The sequence below is a fragment of the Aphelocoma coerulescens genome, chromosome 28, assembly GCF_041296385.1.
Source record: "Aphelocoma coerulescens isolate FSJ_1873_10779 chromosome 28, UR_Acoe_1.0, whole genome shotgun sequence".
NCBI lineage: Eukaryota > Metazoa > Chordata > Aves > Passeriformes > Corvidae > Aphelocoma > Aphelocoma coerulescens.
In genome coordinates, this window is record NC_091041.1 from 4900957 (window position 1) to 4922439 (window position 21483).

The 21483-nt window shown below is 62.0% G+C and overlaps 1 protein-coding gene across 1 annotated transcript; it reads left to right on the plus strand.

The window, feature by feature from the left end:
- The first annotated feature begins 17208 nt into the window (after positions 1–17208).
- CTXN1 (cortexin 1) lies at positions 17209–19808 on the plus strand. The gene is made up of 3 exons (XM_068997264.1): positions 17209–17296; positions 18572–18665; positions 19369–19808. The coding sequence occupies exon 3, from the start codon at positions 19514–19516 to the stop codon at positions 19766–19768; it is 255 nt and encodes an 84-aa protein (XP_068853365.1). The 5' UTR covers positions 17209–17296; positions 18572–18665; positions 19369–19513; the 3' UTR covers positions 19769–19808.
- Positions 19809–21483: the final 1675 nt, after the last annotated feature.

Sequence of the window (21483 nt, forward strand, 5' to 3'; positions counted from 1 at the left end):
CCAGGCCCAACCTAAAAAACGGGGTTTGAAAATCCCAAGTCATAAAAAAAATCCCCCAAATTCAGGTTCCAGCAGCAGCGTTCGGTGGGGTTTGGGACCCTCCTTCCCGAGCTTCTTCCTGTGGGGAGGAGGAGCAGGGGGAATGTCTGAGGGGAGCAGGAACTGCAGGGTTTGGGATTCTCCTGGAGGTGTTTGGGGGCACCACCTGCCCCCTGTCCATGGAAAACGGGGGTGGGAAAAGGTTTGGAAGAGGAAATCCGAGGATTGCTGTGGTGCTGAGGGGGAGGCAGGACAGCTCTGCCGTGCCACCGTGATTAAAGAGAATAATTACAGTTCCTCCTTCTCTTCCGAGTGTCCGGAGCTTTGAACATCCCTGGGGCCTTCCCACAGCCCAGGGTGAGACATTTTCCTTGGAATGTGACAAATCCAGCAGCAGAGGCAGCCCTTGGAACATTCCCAGAGTGGGGATTCCACATTCCCTGCTTGGGTCGTCCCCAGGGCAGGCTGAGGGTGGGATGTGGTTCCTGGGGTCACGACCACCCCAGGGAATGCTCCAGGCTGGGATGAGGGGCTGGGATGCTGGGAAAGGCCAGGGATGGAGGAGTCCAGGGAAGGGAACCCAGGAGGGGCTGAGGGAGCTGGGAAAGGGCTCAGAGGGAGCAAAGGAAGCTCAGGGGGGACCTTGTGGCTCTGCACAAGTCCCTGACAGGAGGGGGCAGCCGGGGGGTCGGGCTCTGCTCCCAGGGAACAGGGACAGGAGGAGAGGGAACGGCCTTGAGTTGCACCAGGGGAGGCTCAGGTTGGACATAGGGAAAATTCCTTCATGGAAAGGAATTGTTGTAAAGGCCTGGCCCAGTCAGCGTCCCTGGAGGGGTTTGAAATCCACGGGGATGTGGCACTTGGTGGCCTTGCAGGCTTTTCCCAGCCCTGCTGGTCGCACGATGCCGGGTGCTGGGCTCTGCCAGCCCTGCCCGTGGCTCCCTCCCCGGGATGTCTCCAAGGTAAGCGGGGTTGCCATGGGAATGGGGATGGTGGGATGGTGACTCAGAGCTGCTCCCTGCCAGGCTCTGACATTCCGTGGGCTGTTCCCATCCCGGCGTGGGGGGCTCAGAGCCCCCACATCCCCAACACCTTCCCAGGCTGCTCCAGCCCTCCAGCCTGGCCTTGGGCACTGCCGGGGATCCAGGGGCAGCCACGGCTGCTCTGGGAATTCTACTCCAGGGCCTCCCCACCCTCCAGGGAAGGGTTGGAATGTTTTTGGCTGAGCCCAGCCCATTCCATGGTTCTGTGGTTCCACAGCTCCTTGGGAAGGCTGGGCCGTCCCACGCTGTTATCCTGAGACCCTCGGGGCACTGCCCCCCGGATCCTGGGGTGCTGGACTTTGGACAAACTGCCCTGAGGGTTTTGTTCAGGCAGTTCCCAGTTTGGAGCTGGATTTGGGTGGAATGTGATGATCAGGGTGGCTCTGAGCACATCCCCAGGGATCCCTCAGTGCTCCTTGTTCCTCTGTTCCTCCCTTCATTGCATTTTTTAGGGATGCAGCCCCTGCTGCCAGGTGGAATTATCCTCCCTGGGCCTTTCTGGCACCGGGGCTCTTCTTTCCAGCCTTCAGCACACAAAACATTCCTGCCAAACGACGGCTCTGGGGGACGAGCTGTGCCAAGCCCGGAGCACCAACCTCGTTCAAGAACAATTCATTAGAGGGGGAGGTTTTTTTTGAATGAGGTGTTTTTCATCTGGGAAGGGAGCTGGGACAGCTCCATGGAGCAGCAGCTCCTGTGCTGCCTCTCCAGAGCTCGGCTCCTCTGCCAAAGCCTCTGAGATGGGTTTTTTTTTGTGGTGAATGATTCCAAAATGATTCTTCCCCTGTATCAGATCAGCTCCAAGAGCTGCGAGTTCTCCCTGGAGCTGCTGGAGGGAGCGGGGGCTTTGTCAGGCTCGGTGGAGGGATGAGTTACTGAGGGGTGTGGGATTCTTCTGGCTCTGACTGTTCCTCCCAGCTACAATAAATAAATAAAGCTTAATTAGGGCGAAGTCTTGGAGAACACTTTCCCCCACACTCTCCCATGGAGCACAGGGAGGAAATTCCACTTGGGAAGGCTCTGCCTGTGGCTGCCCCATCCCTGGAGGTGTCCAAGTGTTGGGAAGGGGCTTGGAGCAAGCTGGGATACTGGAAAGTGGGAAGGGAGTGGGACTGGACGGGCTTTAAGGTCCTTCCAACCCGACCCACTCCCTGATTCCCTGGTTCCGCCCCTGAAGTGCGGAGTCACCGCTGCGATCCCGCCGTGGCCTCGGCAGGAGCCGCGAGCAGCGCGGGGACCTGGAGCAGCACTGGCCAAGCTCCGCAGCCCGAGTGGCAGCGCTGAGGCCCGGGCCGGGCTGGCCAGCAGCTGCCGAGTGCAGCAGCAATTTCCTTTCCAGAGGGAAAGAGCTTCCAAACATCCCCGCAGGAGTGTCTGGAGGCAGCCGCCCAGCAGGAGAAGGATCCTGACACAGCATCCCTGCTCCAGAGGGGCCGGAGCAGCCGGGACACGCCACCAGCCCGTGGCTGTCACCGACCAGGCACACAGAGCGTTGGGGGGGGCTCTCGGGGATGTCCCGGCAGCGGAGGGAAGGGCTGGAAAACACCGGGATTCCCACGGGGAGATGGGATCCGGCACTTCTGTGCTATCCCTTAAAAGCCATCCTGCTTCCAGGGCGGCTTGGCACGGATGGATTTCGAAACAGCCCTCGACAGGGAAATGAGCACGGGTTAAGGGATGGATCCATTGATTTTGTTCTGTCCTTGATCTCGATCCTGCCTTTCCCTGGGATGTTTTCAGCTGAGGTGCTTTTTAAAAAGCTTTAATTCATTTTCCCTCGGCTGCTGCAGTGCTGCTAATTGGGAACTGGGACTATCTGACAGGATTTACATAGATTTGAAATGGGAAAGGAATAACTTCCAAAAATACCTCCCTTTTCAAACGCAAATGCAGCAGAAACTTCGTGAAACCATTTTCTTAAAATACCCTGAAAATCCGCCGTGATTTTGATGGATCCTTTCTGCCGGCAAGGTTTGCTCCTGGAAAGGATGGATCCGAACATCCTGACCAGCTCTGATTGCAGCGGGAGCTGTGACCTCGCAGTGGCTGCCCAGACCTTCCCCACACGCCCAGGTTTCCCCGGGATCACGGGCTCGGCTTTCCCGGGAACACGAGCCGGGCGCTGGACTCGCGGCTCCCCGCCCGCCCAGCCGGCCGTGGGATGGGATCTCTCCTTTTGGCGTTTGTTTTGATCCCATGGGATGTGAGAGGGACCTGCCCTGGCGGGGATGAGCCCCGCGGTCTCCATTGGCACCGGCACGTCTGAGTTCCTCGGGAACGTCTGCCACGAGCTCCCGTAGCCATGGAGACACCGAAGCCGTGCACAGCAACACTTTTCCAGGCGTTTTTTTTTCCCTTTTTTTCTCCTATCAGCCTCCTCGGGCTGTGCCCACAGCAAGGGCTGATCATTTTAAGGGAGTAGTGGATTTTTCTATGGAATGTCGGGCGAGAGCCCTGGCAGAGCTTATCCTTGCTCCCAGCATCCCGTTGATTCCAAGGTCTGTGCCCCACCAACGGGCACCTCTTCCCATCTCCGGCCGAAATGATTCCATGTGGGATGGGGCATCTCTGCTCTGGAGCCAGGCTGGGAGAGCTGGGGGCGTCCAGCTGGAGAAAGGAAGGATCCAGGGAGAGCTCAGAGCCCCTTGCAGGGTCCGAAGGGGCTCCAGGGGAGCTGGAGGGGGACTGGGGACAAGGGATGGAAGGGAAACACGGTCACACCCTGCTCTGCCTCGGGGGTGTGCGGGAAGGCAGCGCTCCAGAGGGATGGATCCAGGCAGGAATGGTGCAGCAGCAGGGATGTGCTTGGCTGCAGGGATGCTCTGAAGGTGTGCTGGAAGCTCCTGGCTGGAGAGGAGCAGCAGCTCCATCACCACGGTCCTGTCCCTGCTGTCACCCTGTGCTGGGCCCAGGGGTGTCCCAGAGATCCCCAGGATGGGATGAGCGGGATGGGATGAGCGGGATGGGATGAGCAGGATGCTGAGCACAAGCAGCAGCGATGCTGGAATTCCAAGCTGGCATTTGACAGGGATCTTGGCCAAAAAATCCCGTGGGGCCTGGATCCCTCCTGCCTGTCCCAGCATGGCTCTGCTCCATGGCTGTGTCCCCTTCCCAGCACCCCCGTGGCCGCTCCTGTCCCCCACATCCCCAGGGTCATTCCCATGGATGCCCCTGCAGCCACCTTGACCCCCCCCAATCCCGTATTTTCACAGCATTCCCATGGCACTGCTCCTCCCTGCATCCCCAGGGTCCTCCTGCAGGACCACACCCACTGCAGCCCCCTGCCCCTGCTCCCAGGGCCCCTGTGCTGTCACCTCCCCGTGCGTCCCCACCACACTCCTCGGCATCCCCCCCACACGACAGCGCAGCCCCTGCACCCCCGGGGTACCACATCCCTAAAATCCCCCCAGGGTACCACATCCCTGCATCCCCCCACTCCACCTGTATCCCTGGGTTACCACATCCCTGCATCCCTAAATCCCCCCGGCGCCACATCCCGCACACCTTCCCGCATCCCCCCGTTATCCCATCCCCCGCACCCTCCCTCTCCCACCTTCCCCGCAGCCCCGCACGCTTCCCACCCCCTCCCGCCTCCTCCCAGCCGCTGCATCCCCCCCACGCCGGGTACCACACCCCCCGCATCCTCCATCCCCCGCATCCTCCATCCCCCGCATCCCTCCACACCCTCCGCATCCCCGCACCCCGCGCATCCCTCCCTCCCCACCCCGTATCCACACTCCGCCCCCCCAGGCGCAGCTCCCCCCCCCCTTCCGCAGCCCAATCAGGGCCGCTTGGAGGAATTCAAACCCCGGCCCCGCAAGCGCCGCCGGCGGCTCCGCTCCGCTCCCCCGGCCGGGAAGGCTGCGCCGTGGAGCGGCCGGGAACGGCGGCGGCAGCGGGACCGGGAGCGGGGCCGGTCCGGATGGGCTCGGGGAGCGGCGGGGCGGGCGCGGCCCCCGCCCGCCGCCCGGAGCGCAGGTGAGCGGGGGGGAACCGCGGGGGGACCGGGGGAACCGGGAAAGTTTGGTGGCGGACCCCCGGGGCTGCACCGGGCACCGCCCGCCCGCGGCTCCGCAGGGGCGGTGCGGGATGCGAGGGGACTCCGCTCCCGGTGCCGCTCCCGGTGCCGCTCCCGGTACCGGCTGCCCCTGGCCCCGGGGGGGCTCCCTGCGGGGATGGGGATCCGGAGAGGTGCGGGATCCCCGGGGTCGGGGTGCGCCCGGGGGGCTGTGTCAGCCTGGGGTGGGGGGGGAGAGGGAAAAAAGGGGAATTTGGGAAGAAATATCGCTATTAGATAAAATCTAGGATGGGCATTTTGGGGAAGAAGAAGTGGAAAACAAGGAATTCCTGCAGCTGCTGCAAAGCTGCTGATTTCGGGGTTCTGCTGGCGGGGAGCAAAGGGGCGGCTGCCAGAGCCCCCGAGGGCTGAGGGGCTTTGGGGGTGCCCAACCCGGGTCTGGGAGAAGGGGGAGGGAGGCTTCGGGAAACTTTGGGATGAAACGGAGCTGCTTGGTCCCTGCTGGAGCCGGGGGTCTGTGCGGGAGCCGGGGGATCCCACAGAACCCCGGGACAAAGGGCTGAGCCGCCGAGCTGCCCCTCGGAGGAGCCGGGGGCGTTCCACCCTCAGCCCCCTCGGGAAGAGCTGGAGCTGTGGGAGCTCTCTGGGAGTGCCGGGGAGCCCTGCCCGTGCCGAGGGAATTCGGGAAGTCTGGGCTCGCTGGAGGCAGTTTTTGGTGCAGAGCCTCGTGTTGAACATGAGATGAAGCTCCAGCAGTGCCAGGTGTGGGATCGACGAAGGTTTGGGGCTCCCCCGATCCTGACTCCCATCCCCACCTTCGGCCATTCCCGGGGGGTTCTGCTTCCTCCCAGCTGCTGGTATCTGGCAGGAACGTGTCCCAGAGCTGAGGGGGTGACTCCGGTGCTGCTCCTGGTGGCTCTGGCGGTGCCTGGGCAGGGCTGCGCGTGGGACAGGCGGTGGGAATGGTTTTCCTGGCAAAGGGACGCGGTGGGAGCAGGATCTGTCTGGTTGCCTGGGCAGCACAGCCCCGGCTGCTCCTGGCAATGCCCAGACCTTTGGGTGAGGCTCTGTTTTTCCTTGAGAAACCCTGGGAGGCTGCCTTGGAATGTGTTCGGGATCTCTCCCCACGGCTCCGGTGTCGGGAGGGGAAGGGACAGAGGTGGGATCATCCCTGAAAACTGCACGGGAATGGCGTGGGTGAAACCCCCAAGCTGCAAATCCCCCTGGAAAGGATGGATGGGACACAAGGAAAGGGCCTCAGGCCGTGCTAGGCCAGGTTTAGGTTGGATATTGGGAGAATTTCTCCACGGAAAGGGAGGTCGGGCAGTGGCACTGGTGGGGTCCCCACCCCTGGAGGGATTTTAAAGCCGTGTGGATGTGGCACCTGGGGACGTGGGTCCGTGGTGGCCTTGGCAGTGCTGGGAATGGGCTCGATGATCTTGGGGGGCTATTCCATCGTGAACAATTCCCTGATTCCACGATCTGGGACAGCTCCAGGGCCACCCGGCAGCGCCTGCTGCCCCCAAGGCGCCGTCCACCTGTTGCAGGTGGCCCCGGCCGGGCAGGTCCCGCTGCCCTCGCGGCTCTCCCGCTGCCAGGGAAATCTGCTCCCTGCTTCCCGCAGCCGGCGGGGCCGGGGCAGCGTTCCCGGGGCGCAGCGGGATGGAGCGGGCTGTGCCCGGCCCCTGCCAGGCCAGGCCGGGGCTGGAGCAGCAGCAGGGCCGTGGGCGGCTGCCGGAAAAGCCGGAGGTTGGAGCAGCAGCCGGGGCTCGTCAGCTCCGCGCCTCCTCCCGGCGCCTGACACGGGTGACAGGAGCGGGTGACAGGAGCGGGTGACAGGAGCGGGTGACAGCCTCGGGCTCGTGGCGCTGAACTCTCTGGAATTGGCCACTGTCAGTAAATCCTGAGCCGCGCTTTGGGAACAGCTGCTCCCGGGAAGGAAGGGCTGGCCGGCGCCTGGAGCGGCTCTGCTCTGGCTGCAAACATTCCCGACCAAGTGGAATTGATGGATCGGAGCTTCCCGAAGGGGAACTTAAGGGCCATTAGGCTGCGGCTGCGGCCCGGAGGGCCGGCGTTAAAGCCGGGATTAAAGGAATAACGATGGATGGGGAGGGAATTGCGGGGTGGGGCTGCTCCAGGGCGTGGGGCCAGGCCATGGAAAATTGGGATTTAGAGCGGAGCTGGAGGCTGTTTCTGGAAGAAGGAGCTGGAACCTGCAGGGCGGAGCCCTGGGGACCCAAAGAGGGACCTGGAGTGGGTCTGGAATGGTTGGGAAAGAGCGATCCCAGTCGTGCCTGGCGGGTGGGACAGAACCTGCCCATTCCCATTCCAGCCGTGCCTGGCCTTGGATCTGCCTTCCCAAGGACTGGCTGGAAAACCACCTGGAATACCCTGAGAATCCCGAGCGAGGGGCCTGCCTGACCATTCCTGGCTGAGGGATTCTGTTGTATGGGAAGGGCAGGATGCTGCTGGGGAGCTGGGACATGGCTGAGGTGCAGACCTGGAGCCTGGGGAGCTCCCAGGATCCAGCAGCAGAAGTGTATCCATGGATTTTTACATCCTCCCAAGCTCTTGTGTGGCTTTCCCCTCCTGTCCTGGCAGGGCTTGGTGCCCACCGGGTCTCTGCATCCCAGCCACGCAGGCAGAACGTCCTTCAGGGAGGATTTTTGGAATCCAAACCTTTCTTTGGAAGCACTTTTGGCTCCTGCTGGAATTCGTCACTTTGTGGGAATAGTTTGGGAGCAGAGGGGGTTGGAGATGAGATCCCTGAGCCCACAGGAGAGCAACAGCTTGGGGTCATGGAGAGGAACAAACACATCCTGGGAGCTCCCAAAGAGGCAGGGCAGGATTTACTGGAGCCTCTTCCAGCCTGGAATGGGCTCTAGGGGCCAGGTTGGATGGGAATAGCGGGAGGTGTCCCTGCCCGTGGCAGGGGAAGGATCTCCCTGACCCCCACGGTCCCTCTCAGCCCATTCCATGATCCCACAATTCCCTTTGTGGTGTCCCTGTGGGAGCAGAGGTGGCTTTGCCATCCCTCCCTCTCCGTCCCCCTGTTCCCGCTGCCCTTGGGCTCCCGGCTGGCCCAGCCTGGGGCATCAGGGATGAAGGATCCTCTGGGGTGGGAGAGCTCTTGGTGAGGTGCCAGTTCATGGAATTCATCTGGAAAATCATTGGATTGGTCCCACGGAGCTGCCCGGGGTGGGAAAGGCTCCTCAGCCCGGAGAGTCTGGTGCCTGCGGAGGTGCCTGAATTCCCGGGATCTCCCGCAGCCCCTCTGCATTGCAGGGCTGGGAGTTTGTCTTTAATTGTGCCGGGCTGTAGTAACGAAGGGATTAAGGCCTGGAAGGGTGAGCGGTGCTGGCCAAATTCCCTCCCCTGCTCCAAGGGCTCGTGTTTTGTAACGCTCTCCTTTCATTCTTTCACCCCTGCCTGGAGCATCCCACGCTGGGATCCCGGGATCTGAGCCAGTGCTGGGGATGGGCCACTTGTCCCCACCAGCTGGCTGAGCCTTCCCATGGATCGAGGGATGAGGGAACACCTGGATGGATCTGGGCACTCCCTTCTCCCTGGATTCTCCGTTGGGCATTGGCAGCTTGGAGCACCCCTCCAGCAAGGATTGGGATGGGCTCCAGGGCTGGATGAGTTCCCAGGAAGGGGAGAGCTGGTGGGATGCTCTCCCCTATGGGAGGGAGGGTCTCCAGCAGCTGTTCCCTGCTGGATCCCATGGAGCTGCTCCATCCATAGGATCCTCTTCTTTCCAGGTCAGGAGTGTGGGATGTGCCCAAGGCTCCTCCAGGAGAGGAGGTGGCTGGAACGGGAGCTGCTGCCAGGGGCAGGGGTTGGAATAAACACGTGGGCAGGGGGATCAGGAACATTCCCTGAGAGCGGCAGGGATGGAACCTTGTCCCCGAGGGAACCCCTGTCCTGCCCTGGCGGTGCCGGGCTCGGGGCAGACGCGGCCCTGGTGTCCCTGGGTTGGGATTCCAGCCGGAGCAGCGGCGCCAAGGCCGGGAGCAGCCACCCGGCTCGGCTGCCAAGGTGCTTCCAGGAATGCCTCTCTCCACCAGGGCACGGCAGGGACGCAAATCAGGCAGTGATGGAAAGTGCTTGGCACTGGGATGGCACAAAGTGTCCTGGCACAGGGCGGGCACAGGCGGGGCAGCCTGGGATCCTGGCACGGGGCCGGAGGCTGGATCCAAAGGAGCCGCAGCCCAGAGCAGGGGGCGGGTGGGACACGGATCCCCCGGGGCAGGACTGGGGTTTCCAGCTGCGGATGGACATTCCCGTCCCTGTCTGTCCCTGCCTGGCACAGGGGGAGTGGGAAGGGGAAGTGTGGGGTGAGAGGATTTGGGGTCTAGTTCTGGGGATGCTCCTTCCCTCCTGCTTCTGCCCCGTGCGTGCCACTCATCCCAGCCCAGCCCTGACATTCCTGGCCCTGGGGAAGCCATGGAGGAGCTTTGGGCTGGGGTGAGAGATGGGGATGGGCCAGAGGGACCTGCTGGGATCCAGGACCCTGCTGGGATCCAGGACCCTGCTGCCTCTGTGGCCATTCCTGCTTTCCCTGATCCCCTCCATCCCGTAGCTGTGTCCACCCCCGGCATTTCCCTGGAGCAGATCTGGGACTCTCAAGGAGCTCAGGGTCCTTGGATCCACCAGCAGCTCCCGGGTCCTTTCCCCGCCTGCTTTGCTGCTTGTTGGAGTACAGGGAGTGCTCTGGGTGCTTTGGGAACTGTGGCCGAGGCCGGATTTGATCAGGACCTTCCCTGAGGGAAGCAGGAATGGGCTCCCCCGGCTCCCTGCAGCTCTGAGCCTCCCGAGGGTGGATAAAATGACCGGGAGTTCGCAGCATGGGAGCGGCATCGATTTCCGGGATCTGAGCCCTGGCCCTGCGATCGATCTGCATTTTTATCAGCTCATCTCAGCGACGGGAGAGGCTTCGGCACTGCGGGGGAGGAGGAGGAGGGGGAGAGGAGGAGGAGCGGGAAAAGGAGGAGGAGGAGCAGCTCTGCTCTGGGGGTGCTGCTGGGGGTCCCTCAGCTCCTCAGGTCTCCTGCCCGGTCCTGCAGTGTCCCACAGGTCCTGCAAGGGATGGAGGGATGCAGGGAAGGAGGGATGCAGGGATGCGGGGACGTTCTCCAGGTTAAAATGCTCCCCAGGGACAGAGGCCGGGACATCTGTGATGCTTTGGGAAGGACATGGACCAAATCCAGCCAGGCTTTGCCTTCCCTCTTCTCCTCCCTCTCCTGCTCCCGTTTGCCTTGTACCTGGGTGGGTGCAGGGGCTGAATTCCAGAGAATTCCCGAGCCAGGGGTTTCTCTCTTGTTTCCTCTGGAATTCCTTGATGACGACAAACAGCCCGTGTTGGCACTTGGGAAGTCCATTTTTCCTTGGATTTACGGCTCTGTGGGGATGCTGGGTCGGGGAGCACTTGGCATTCCCAGGACAGGGAAGGCTCCGGCCATGCCGGGCCCCTCCAGTGCTGCCTTTCCCTGGCTGCTCTTCCCTTCTCCTCCCGTCACCTTCCGCGCTTGGCAGGAGCCGCTCGGAGCTGGGCCGGAGCCATCGCTGTCCCTGTTGGAATGGACGGGATAATTCCCTCCAGGGGACAGGTCTGAGGGCCAGGACGGGGCTGGAATCCGCGCTTGGAGAGCAGGAGCTCTGTGCACTCCGTACCAGGAGTCCTGGGCTGAACCCCAGCCTGGACCTGCCCAGGTGGCAGAGTCCAGACTGGATTTGGGAATGCTCCCTCTGCTCCGCCTTTGCACCTTCCCAGCCCAGGTTTTACGGGGCCTGGAGCCCCCTGGGACGGTGGGAGGTGTCCGTGGCAGGGGTGGCCCTGGGTGGGATTTAAAGTCCCTCCAACCCAAAGCAGTCTGGAATTCTGTGGCAGGAGCAGAGCCGGACAGGCTGGGACTGACGATCCCGCTGTCCCGTGTTTGCAGCCCGGATTATTTTGGGGGAATTCAGCTCCACGATCCACGCAAAGCCTCCGCCACTGCTCTGGGTGTTTTGCACGTGGAGGGCGGCTCCAAACAGCGACTCCGACCCAGGAATGATTAAAAATCCCTTAATTGCAGCACCCGAGTTCTTCGAGCTGAGTCTTTGCCCATTTGCTCAATAATTCATGGCAGAGCCCGGTAATTAAATGCTAAAGACCCAGATTTGCCTGGCATTGTTTGCAGTTCCATTGCTGCCTGAATGCGAGAAATTACCGAGTCAGTTAATTGCTAATTAAAAGTAATGATCGCTTCCCATGCTCCAGGAATTACTCAGCATTTCTGGGCTTGTTTGCACACAGCAGAAACACCGTCCCTGTTTTCCGGGCTGATTTCCTGTAAACTTATCCCTGGATTTGTGCTGAGGGAAGCCTCGTGCTGCCCCATCCTCTTTTCGTGGCTCATAAAAACCAGGGAAAATGCAAATTAACGCCAAACGAGGCAGCACGTGGGAAACGCCTGGGTTTGATCCCTGTCCCCCTTCCCAGGCTGTTCCCACCGCACACGGCCTTGGATGTGCGGGTTTGGGGGGAGCCTGGAATGTCCAAGTGCTTTTGGGAGAGGGGGGGATTTGGGCGTTTGGATAAGGGAATGTGGCTGTTTTTATCAATATTCCACAATTCCTGACAGGAGGAGCCAGGGGGAAATCGGGATCTGCTCCCAGGGAACAACAGGACAAAGAGGGAACGGCCTCGGGCTGTGCCAGGGGAGGTTTAGGTTGGATATTGGGAAAATTTCCTCATGGAAAGGGTGGTCCAGCCCTGGAGCAGGTGGAGTCCCCATCCCTGGAAGTGTCCAAGGCCAGGCCGGACGGGGCTTCCCGCGCCGCTCCCAGCGCGTCGCTCCCGGCTCCGGTGGCCGGCTCAGGTTGCCATGGCACCGGGATGTCCCTGCACTGCTCTGACGCTCCCCACACTCCCCCGATCCCGGCTGGAACCGGGCTGGGATCGTGTCCTGCAGCTCCTGAGCAGAGCTCGCCGTGGGATCGCTGCCGCCTCCCGCACCGCAGGGAGTTTTTCCTCCTGAAATCCCTGATTCACGTTCTCCATTTTAATCGCATCAGCTCCCGGGTTTTTCTGGGACTCTATCCCAGGATCAGGGAGCTGCCCCAGTGTAAAGGCTCTGGCCCCGCGGCTGTGGCCTGGCCCCTCCCAGGATCAGAGCTAGAGGGAATCGCTTCCAGAATCGTGGAATCATGGAATGGTTTGGGTTGGAAGGGACATTAAAGCCCATCCAGTCCCACCCTACCATGGGCAGGGACACCTCCCACTGTCCCAGGCTGCTCCAAGCCCTGTCCAGCCTGGCCTGGGACACTGCCAGGGATAAATCAGAGCAGTGGGATCAGCCTGAATTCGGGAAGAGGATGAGGCAGCACGAGCAGGTCAGGGATGAGGAGCACAGAGGATTCCCACATTCCCACAGGATCAGCAACTCCCCCACGGCACTGGGAGAGGCCGGGACATCTCCCGGGAGTGGAAGAGTCTCCTCTGCTCCCGAGGAAGGTGCTGGGATCTCTGGGTGGAGCAGGAATCTCTGGGGCCACCCCGAGCTCTCAGGGCTCTCCCTCATCCCGATCCCAGCACAGCCCCGTGGGCTCTCGGCATCCCGACCTCTGGAAGCGGCCGCTGCTCATCCCAATTCCCCCACCCGCGAATCCCCGTTCCGGGCTGGAGCTCCCGAATCCCAGAGCTCCTCCCGGCTCCCCTTGGCCCCAAACTCCGCATTCCCAGCAAAGCAGAGCCGAGCGGCCGCCAAGGTCACTCCGTGTCCCGGGGGAGCTCGTTCCGGGCTGGGGAGCGCTGCTCCTTCCCGAGCAGATGTTCCCGGAGCTGCTCCCGGCCAGGAATTGCCGAGTTCGTTCTCCGCAGCCCCGCTCAGGTTAAAACCGGGAAGGATCCCGCAGGGAATTCTCTCCCTGTTCCCAGCACAGGAGAAGGCGACTGGGTCGGGACAAAAAGGGCAGAAAATCCATTTGTTGTCACTCAGGGGGGGTTTCCATGCCCTGGGCTGAGCCTTCCCCAGGTTCTGACCCCCCAGGGATGGAACCTGGAGCCGGGAGTTTTATCCCCGCGCTCTGTGGCACTGATGGAATCCTGAACTTCCTCCCCCTGGGGCTCCGAGACCCCACCCGAGGGAAGCATCCCTTAAACTGGGCATGGGCAGCGCGGGTGCCTCGGGAAGGCTGGAAACCATCCAGAGGGGCTGGAGCTGCCCTTTTCCAGAGTCTCAGGGAGCTGGGATTGCAATTCCCAGAGCTGGGGACCAGGAATGATTTCCATGTTTGTGTGCAGAGCCCTGGGAGCTCCGGAGCTGAGCGTGGCCGTTCCTCGGAGGAGCTCCAGGCACGGATAACCTTTGCTTATTCCCAGCCTGGAGTTACCCTGAGCCGGTTTTTCGCTGCCTAAGCCCTTCCAGCTGCCCTTTCCTCTTCTCATTCCCAAATCGCCGGCTCTGGAGGCACCTCGGAGCCAGAATGTGAATTAATAATGTGCTAAGGAAATAAAGACACTTCAACAGCCTTTAAATCAAGGGGAACGGCCCGTTAAAGGCTTTGGACAAATCCCATTACTTTGTGCGCAGTTTTAGGGCTGGCAGGGATAAATCTCCCAGCAATTTATGGATGGTGACAAATTCTTTCAGGAAGAGCCGGCCCATGGGATGCTCCTCGTTATCCAGAGGTTCTCTCAGGAGTTATGGAGCAGATTCATGCGTCCCACTGGAAGTGTCAACACAATTTGTGGCCCGGGGCCTCTGGGTCAGCTGGGCTGGCATCAAAATCTGTGTTGGGAGCTTGGGATGCTCCTCCTGGGCTCTGGAGCAGGGCTGGGGGTGGCAGAAGCAGAGCAGGAGGAGAGGACAGGGACAGCGAATTCCCTGGTGTCGATCCACGGCATGGAAAGAGGAATCAGGGAATGTTTGTGGCTCTGGGTGGGGTTTAAGGTCCCTCCAGCCCAAACCATCCCAGGACCCTGTGACAGTGTCAGGACTCAGGGGTGACACTGCTGTGAGTTCTGGAGCTGCTGCAGCATCCAAAGGACCGGGATTCCTCCCCTCCCCTCCCCTCAGCTGTCCAGGGAAGCTGCTGGGACCGGGATTCTGTTCAGGGAGAGGCCCCAGCCCCTGCGGGGATCAGGGAACAGCTCGGGTGTGAAACATCCCTCACCTGTCCGGGAGAGCTCTGCCAGGCTGGGCTTGGCTCAGGAAGGGGCAGCCAGCTGGAATTCTCTGCTTGAGCAGGGGAGCCTGGAAAGGACAGGACGCTCCCTTCCCTCAGTGTCACCCGGGCACGGTGGGAAATGTGTTGGGAATGTGGCTCAGCCCTCAGGAAGAGCGGTCGGGTCCCCCTTGGTGCTGCCAGGAAAGGGGTGGGAGCTGTCCCTGCCCCGCCAGCGCCAGGGAGGGGTCTGGGGTCTCATCCACAATAATCATGGAATTATTAGGGTTGGATAAAGCCTCCCAGACCATGGAGCCCAACTGCTCCCAGCACTGCCAAGGCCACCCTTGTCCCCAAGTGCCACATCCCCACAGCTCCCAGTCCCTGCAGGGGTGGGAATCCGGCCTGTTCCAATGCTTGTCCACCCTTCCCACAAAGGAATTTCTCCTCCTGCAGCATCCCAGGCTCCCAATAACTCAGAGCTGATTTTCATCCCTTGCCACTGGCGGTTAAATCCGACCCTTCCGTGGCTGGAACCTGCAGGAATCACAAATGGTTTTCCCCCAGCCACGGGCAGAGTTTTCGCCTGGAACTGGAGCAGCCGAGTGTGGGATTGTCCCCCGAGCAGGAGCAGCCACTCGGTGCCCCAGGGCTGTACCCGGAGAGCCACTCCAGGTTTCACAGATCCCTTTGTCAGCACCGGAATGGGCTCAGATCCTGCCGGGGATTTCCGGCATTTCCCAGGGAGGGGAGTTTGGATTAGAGGAACATTCGGATTCTCAGCACAGAGCTGAGCGGGGGGAGACTGCAAAGGCTGAACCTCACTTCAGCATCTGGGAGGAACCAGCTCCCTTCCTGCCTCCACTTGGAATTTCTTCAGCATCCCCAAATCCCAGATCTCCCCTGTGGCTGCTGTGAGGCTGCAGCGCCAAATCCCGCTCTGAAGCACGGTTGGGATCGATATTCCTGAACTCCAGAGCCGTCCCTGTGCCTCAGGGCTCCTCTGTCCCAAGTTTCCCCGAGGACCATCCAGCTTTTTGTGCTGTAAGCGGAAAAATTCCTCAGCACAAGGATCTCCTCCAGCTCTGAAACCCTTCCAAGGAGAGAGGGCAGAGCAGGAAGCTCCACAGCGATTCCCACAGGGACCCCTGGCCACATTTGGGATTTAGGGATGGGGACAGAGGATGGATTTCTCCAGAGGAACTGTGGGAGCAGCCAGGGCAGCCACACCACGCTCTTCCCGTGGCTCTTCCAGGAGCAGGTGGGAAGGAGACCTTCAGGAATTGTCCATCCATACCCTCCCAGCCCTGCCAGGGCCCGAGGATGAGCAAAGCAATTTTAATTTGCCCCCGCTGAGGCTGCCTGGTGCCCCAGGCATGGAGCGTTCCCTGCACTGCTGGAGTGTGAAAAACACCCCGTGGGCACCTCCCAGAAACCCCATTTCCATCAGAACCGAGCGGGAAAACACGCGGCTGTTTCCAAGTATTTCCAAGGAATTTTCCCTGCAGGAGAGGGGCAGCCCTTGCATCCCAGAAAGCCGCATCCCTGCGGATCCTGGGGGGGAAGGGGCCCGGGCACTGCCAGCTGTGACCCCGGCGTGTCCCTGAGGCCGATCCTGGTCCTGAGTGCCATGAACAGAGGGGGCTGTGCCTGCCCGGGAATCCTGGAGCATCCCAGGACAGACACGGACACACCAGGGACAGTCCTGGCTCTCGGGGGGACAGGGATGCAGGAGCTTCCCAGGGATCAGAGAGGGTTTTTGGGGATGCAGGAGCTTCCCAGGGATCAGAGAGGGTTTTTGGGGATGCAGGATCTTCCCAGGGATCAGAGAGGGTTTTTGGGGATGCAGGAGCTTCCCAGGGATCAGAGAGGGTTTTTGGGGATGCAGGATCTTCCCAGGGATCAGAGAGGGTTTTTGGGGATGCAGGAGCTTCCCAGGGATCAGAGAGGGTTTTTGGGGATGCAGGAGCTTCCCAGGGATCAGAGAGGGTTTTTGGGGATGCAGGAGCTTCCCAGGGATCAGAGAGGGTTTTTGGGGATGCAGGAGCTTCCCAGGGATCAGAGAGGGTTTTGGGGATGCAGGAGCCGGAGCAGGGGGATCAGAGAGGGTTTTTGGGGATGCAGGAGCCGGAGCAGGGGTCCAGCCCCGAGCATTCCCACGGTCTGGCTTTCCCAGGCAGGCGCCTCGGGAAACTTCTCCCGGCTCCAGTCGCTGCGCTCCACCTTTTATTCTAATGGGTTCTGCATCGCCATAGGAACCCGCTCCGGCGGCAGCGAGCAGCAGCCGCTTCCCCGGGAGCTCCGGGAGCCGCGCGGCCGCTCCCTCCCCCGGGATGGCCGGGGATGGAGCCGGGATCCCAGCGCAGCCAGGTACCGTCCGGGCCATCCCGAGGAGCAGGGCCGGCACTGGGAGCGGGGGTTCCCTGCCTGGGACCCCCACCCCGCAGTGCTGGGTGGGCTCGGGAGCTGGGATCCAGGAGATATTCCAGTGGTGCTGTCCAGGCTGGATGGAGAGGGCGGGAGGCCGGGATTTGGGGTGGGAACAGCCTTTCCTGGGGGTTGGATGCTTCCCGGGTGGCTCGGTTTGGGAGAAGGGTCCCTGGGAGGATCAGGGATCTCCGAGCCTGCGGTTTGGTGTGGATATTCCAGGAAAATCCATCCCTGCTGGGCTGGGGCTGGGCTGAGCCTTCCCCTGGGCTCTGGGGCTGCTCCTGTCCCTTCCAAACGGGATGGGACATCCCGGACACTCCGTGGGGCTGACCCGCTTGGTTCTTGGGCACTCGGGGCAGCTCCGTGCTCGGGGGGTTGGATCCCGTTGGAAGTTCAGGTTTCCCTGGCAGAGCCCCTGGCTGTGCTCCAGAGGCAGCCGGGCCCGTCCCAGCAGCAGCATTTACTGAAAAAGGCAATGCAGAGATTCCGACTGCTCCCGGAGCTCCGGGGGGAGCACCGGGGTGTCCAGAGGGGCACGGAGCTGCCTCCGCCCCGCCGGACACTCCTCGGACACAGCTCGGACACAGCTCGGACACCAGGACCCGCTGCTGTGGAGGTGAAGGGAAGGAGGGAGGGAGCCCCATGGGCCTGCAAGTGAAGCCTTTTCCCATCTTTGAGGAGCTCAGGCACCAAAAATCATGGCAAAAACGCTCCAGGGAGATTTTCCAATGCTTCACTTATGAACAAGATGGGGGTGGGGTAATGGTTTTAAGGGAAAAGAGGGGAGATTCAGGCTGGATTTGAGGGAGAAATTTTCTAGGATAAGGGTGGGGAGGGGCTGGGATGGATTTCCCAGAGCAGCTGTGGCTGCCCCATCCCTGGAAGTGCCCAAGGCCAGGCTGGAGCAGCCTGGGACAGTGGAAGGTGTCGGGGTTGGCTCTGGATAAGCTTTAAGGTCCTTCCACCCCAAACCTGGATCCTTCCCTCCATCCCACCCAGATCCCACCTGGATCCTGCCTGGCTCCACGCTGACTCCCTCCTTTGTTCTAAATAAGCATCTCATTGGGTATTTGCAGTTCCCAAATTAACATTTAATTCGTGCCTCATTCCCAGAAAAACCTGGGTGCAGCCTCACGGAATCATTGACAGTGATCCCGTTCCTTTGTGAGCTCTGTCCCTATTAAGCAATTTCCTTGCTCGTGTCTTTGGAGTTACTAAGGGAACAGGAATCTTAATAAAACTCCATCAACTGCTCCCGAAATAACAGCAGCCTCCATTGAGGGGCCGGGCACAGGGATGGGGCTCTGCTCTGAATTCCCAGGAAATCCAGAGCACAGAGTCATGGAATGCGTTGGGCTGGAAGGACCTCAAAGCTCATCCAGTTCCATCCAATTCCACCATCCCAGGGTGCTCCAAGCTGGCCTCGGACTCTTCCAGGGATGGTGGTGTGGATGTTTCAGGGATGGTGGTGTGGATATTCCAGGGATGGTGGTGTGGATGTTCCAGGGATGGTGGTGTGGATGTTCCAGGGATGGTGGTGTGGATATTCCAGGGATGGTGGTGTGGATGTTCTCCTGAGGGGGTGGTGTCAATGTTCTCCCAGAGAGGATGACGTGGATGTTTTCCCAGGGAGGTTGTCATGGATGTTCTCCCAGGAATGTTGGTGTGGATATTCCAGGGAGGCTGGTGTGGATGTTTTCCTAGGGAGGTTGGCACGGATGTTCTCCTGGAGAGATTGGTGTGGACATTCCAGCTCCCCCCAGTTCTGCTCCCAGGGCTGCTGGGAGCTCTAGGCCGGCCCGGGATGTTTTATGTTTACCAGGGGTTTATCAGCTGCTCTGCTCCCTTTTAACCCCCCTGTTCTCTTTGTCCCTCTCCTTTCATCCCAAAGCCCCGGACAGCCGGACCCCGGCGAGGCTCCCTCGGTGACGGGGCTGTCTGGGCACAGCCTGGCCCCACTCCTGTCCCCACGCAGCTGCAGCCAGGTGGGTGCCCCTGTTCCATCGGGAATCAGCTCCCTCTGCTCCAAACCCGATGGGAAGCAGCAGCTGGACACGTGTCCCCAGCAGGAACGAGCTCCCCCTGGCCTCGTGTCCATCTTGGGACAGTTCCAGGCCAGGTCCAGCCCCCACAGCTCCTTTTTGGTGGGAATCACCTGGGATTTGGGGCACGGATTCCAAAGGGTCTCTCAGCACTGGCCGGGGCCTCTGCAGGGACTGCTGGGGATTCATGGCTGGAGGAGCAGCCTCTGCCCCAGTGCCTGCACTGCCCATCCTTGTGCCCACCAGTGCCTGCACTGCCCACCCTTGTGCCCACCAGTGCCTGGTGCCCTCAGAGCGGCTTCCTGAGCTCGCCAGGAAATCAAGGATTCCCTGAGAACCTCCCTGCCCTTCCTCGTGCCTGTTGCTGTATCCCGTGGCCAGTTCCTCCTCCCCAGCCATCTCTGCCTTCCCCACATCCAATTCCTTCTCCTTCACCATCTGTTTTTCCATGTCCAATTCCTCCTCCCTCACCATCTCTGCTTTCCTTGTGGCAAATTCCTTCTCCTTCACCATCTGCTTCCCCCACACCCAATTCCTCCTCCCTCACCATCTCTGCTTTCCCCGCAGCCAATTCTTCCTCCCTCACCATCTCCCCTATCCCCGTATCCAATTCTTGCTCCTTCACGGTCTCTGCTTTCCCCTCCAGGAGCTCTGGGCTCGGGCAGGAGCCGATCCCGAGCCGGTGGCCATGGAGTAGGAGGTTTTCCAGGTGCACGGGCACAGCAGGAGGCTGAAGTCGGCTGCCCCGGGGCACCCGAACGCGCCCTGCCCTCGCGCCCCTCGCCTCTGCCATGAATGATGCATCCACGATGGATTATGAACTGCTCTCCCCGTCCCTGGTGGAGCACCCCGCCGGTGCCGCGGGCATGGATGCCGAGCAGAAAACTGTCTTTGCCTTCGTCATCTTCCTCCTGGTCTTCTTGGTGATGCTGATGGTGCGCTGCTTCCGCATCCTGCTGGACCCCTACAGCCGCATGCCCGCCTCCTCCTGGACGGACCACAAGGAGGGGTTGGAGAGGGGCCAGTTCGACTACGCCCTGGTGTGAGGGCAGGGACGGGGCGAGCCCGGGCGCTCCGGATGCCTCCCCCCCCGGCTGGCCCCGGCCCCGGCCCCCCCTTCCTCTGTGGTGTTGCCCCGCAGGGATGCTCCGGGCAGGGGGGCGAGCAGGGGCTCCGGCCCGGGGGGATTTTCTAGGGGTTTCTCTCTTTTCTAAGCACTTTTCAGTTCCCTCCGCAGCCTGCAGGACTCCGGGGGCCGGACAGGGCTCGGGCTCCACGCGGGCCCCGCTGCCCCTCCGGCCCCCGGGCAGCGCGGAGGGGCAGGAGGGGACGGGACGGGGCATGGCGGGACCTGCCCTCGGCCACGGCCCGCGGGGCCCCTGGGCTGGGCGGCTCTGCCCGGTGCCAGACCAGAGCTTTGACCCCCAGCCCCCGCTGCCCCCCGCGCCCCCGGCCGTGCCCCCCGGGAGTGCTGCCCGTGGTCCAGTGCGTGTGTGTGTGTCCCTGTAGCTGAGCTGTGTCCGTCAGGGGTTATCGGCACCAGACCCGAGCGCTGGCTTTGTTCCTCTGTGTGTGGCAGTCCCAAGCCCCCCGAAGGGAGCGGCAGGTGGAGACCCCCCGTGTGCAGCCCCCCCTCGGCCTCCAGCCCTGTCCCTTCGCACCCCGTCCCTGCCCAGCTGGTGACAATGGGCTGAGCGAGGGCCAGTCCTGGGGACACCCGCTGGGGGACACCCGCCCAGGACGGACCAAGGGGCCCCCGAAACACCCGGGAGAGGCTCCTCGGCCGGCACGGGCCTGGCAACCTCCCACGGGTGCCCCAGCGTGGCCAGTCCCTGCTGAGGTGGCCACCCCGTGCCCGGCCCTTCCCTGGCTCTCCGAGGGGCCTGGAAGTGGCCGAGGGACAAACGCCTGGCGAGCAGGGGAGCTGCGGGTGGCCACAGGGCTCCCAAACCCGCGGTGGGCCAGCGGGAGGATTTGTCCGAAGGGATTTGAGCCCAGGGGGGAGCAGCTCGTCCCCCTCCATGGAAATAAAGCCGCACCGTGCCAACCCCAGCCGGCTCCTGCTCCGCTCTGTGACGCGTCCTGGGGGCAACCGGCCCCTCCCGAATCCTGGCGGGCTGCCCCGTCCCTCTTGTGACAACGAGAGAGCTCCGAGCTGCAGGAGGAGGAGGAGGAGGAGGAGGCGAGGGGTCACTGCCCGGTGCACCAGGACGGGCGGACCCAGCCCGGCCTCCTCCCGTCCCCCCACAGTGCGACACAAATCCCCCCTCTCACGCACGGAGCTGTTCCAGGCACATTTTCCAGCTGTCTGAGCTCCCGTTTTTCCCTCTGCCCTCCTGACAGCACCGGGCGAGCAGCCGTGTCCCGCTCCCGGCGCTGTCCCCGCTCCGTCCCGGCCGCGCTGCCGCAGTCCCGCCCGCCCTCTGGCGGCACCGGCTCCGTCTGCGCTGGGAGCCGGGAAGAGCTTCCAAAAACCGGGAATGTCAGCTTGGAAGGAGCGTCTGGGCTGGACTCGACCCCGGCCAAGCCCATCCAGTGCCATGGGTGGGGACACCTACCCTGATCCCAGGCTGCTCCAAGCCCTGTCCAGCCCGGCCCGGGACACTTCGAGGGATTCAGGGGCAGCCACAGCTGCTCTGGGAATTCCATCCCAGCCTCTCACCACCCTCACAGGATATTCCTTCCCGATATCCCATCCAGCCCTGCCCTCTGGCACTGGGAAGCCATTCCCTGTGTCCTGTCCCTCCAGCCCTTGTCCCCA

Coding starts and splice junctions, on each gene's coding strand:
- CTXN1 (XM_068997264.1), top strand. CDS start 19,514: ATGAATGATGCATCCACGATGGATTATGAACTGCTCTCCCCGTCCCTG.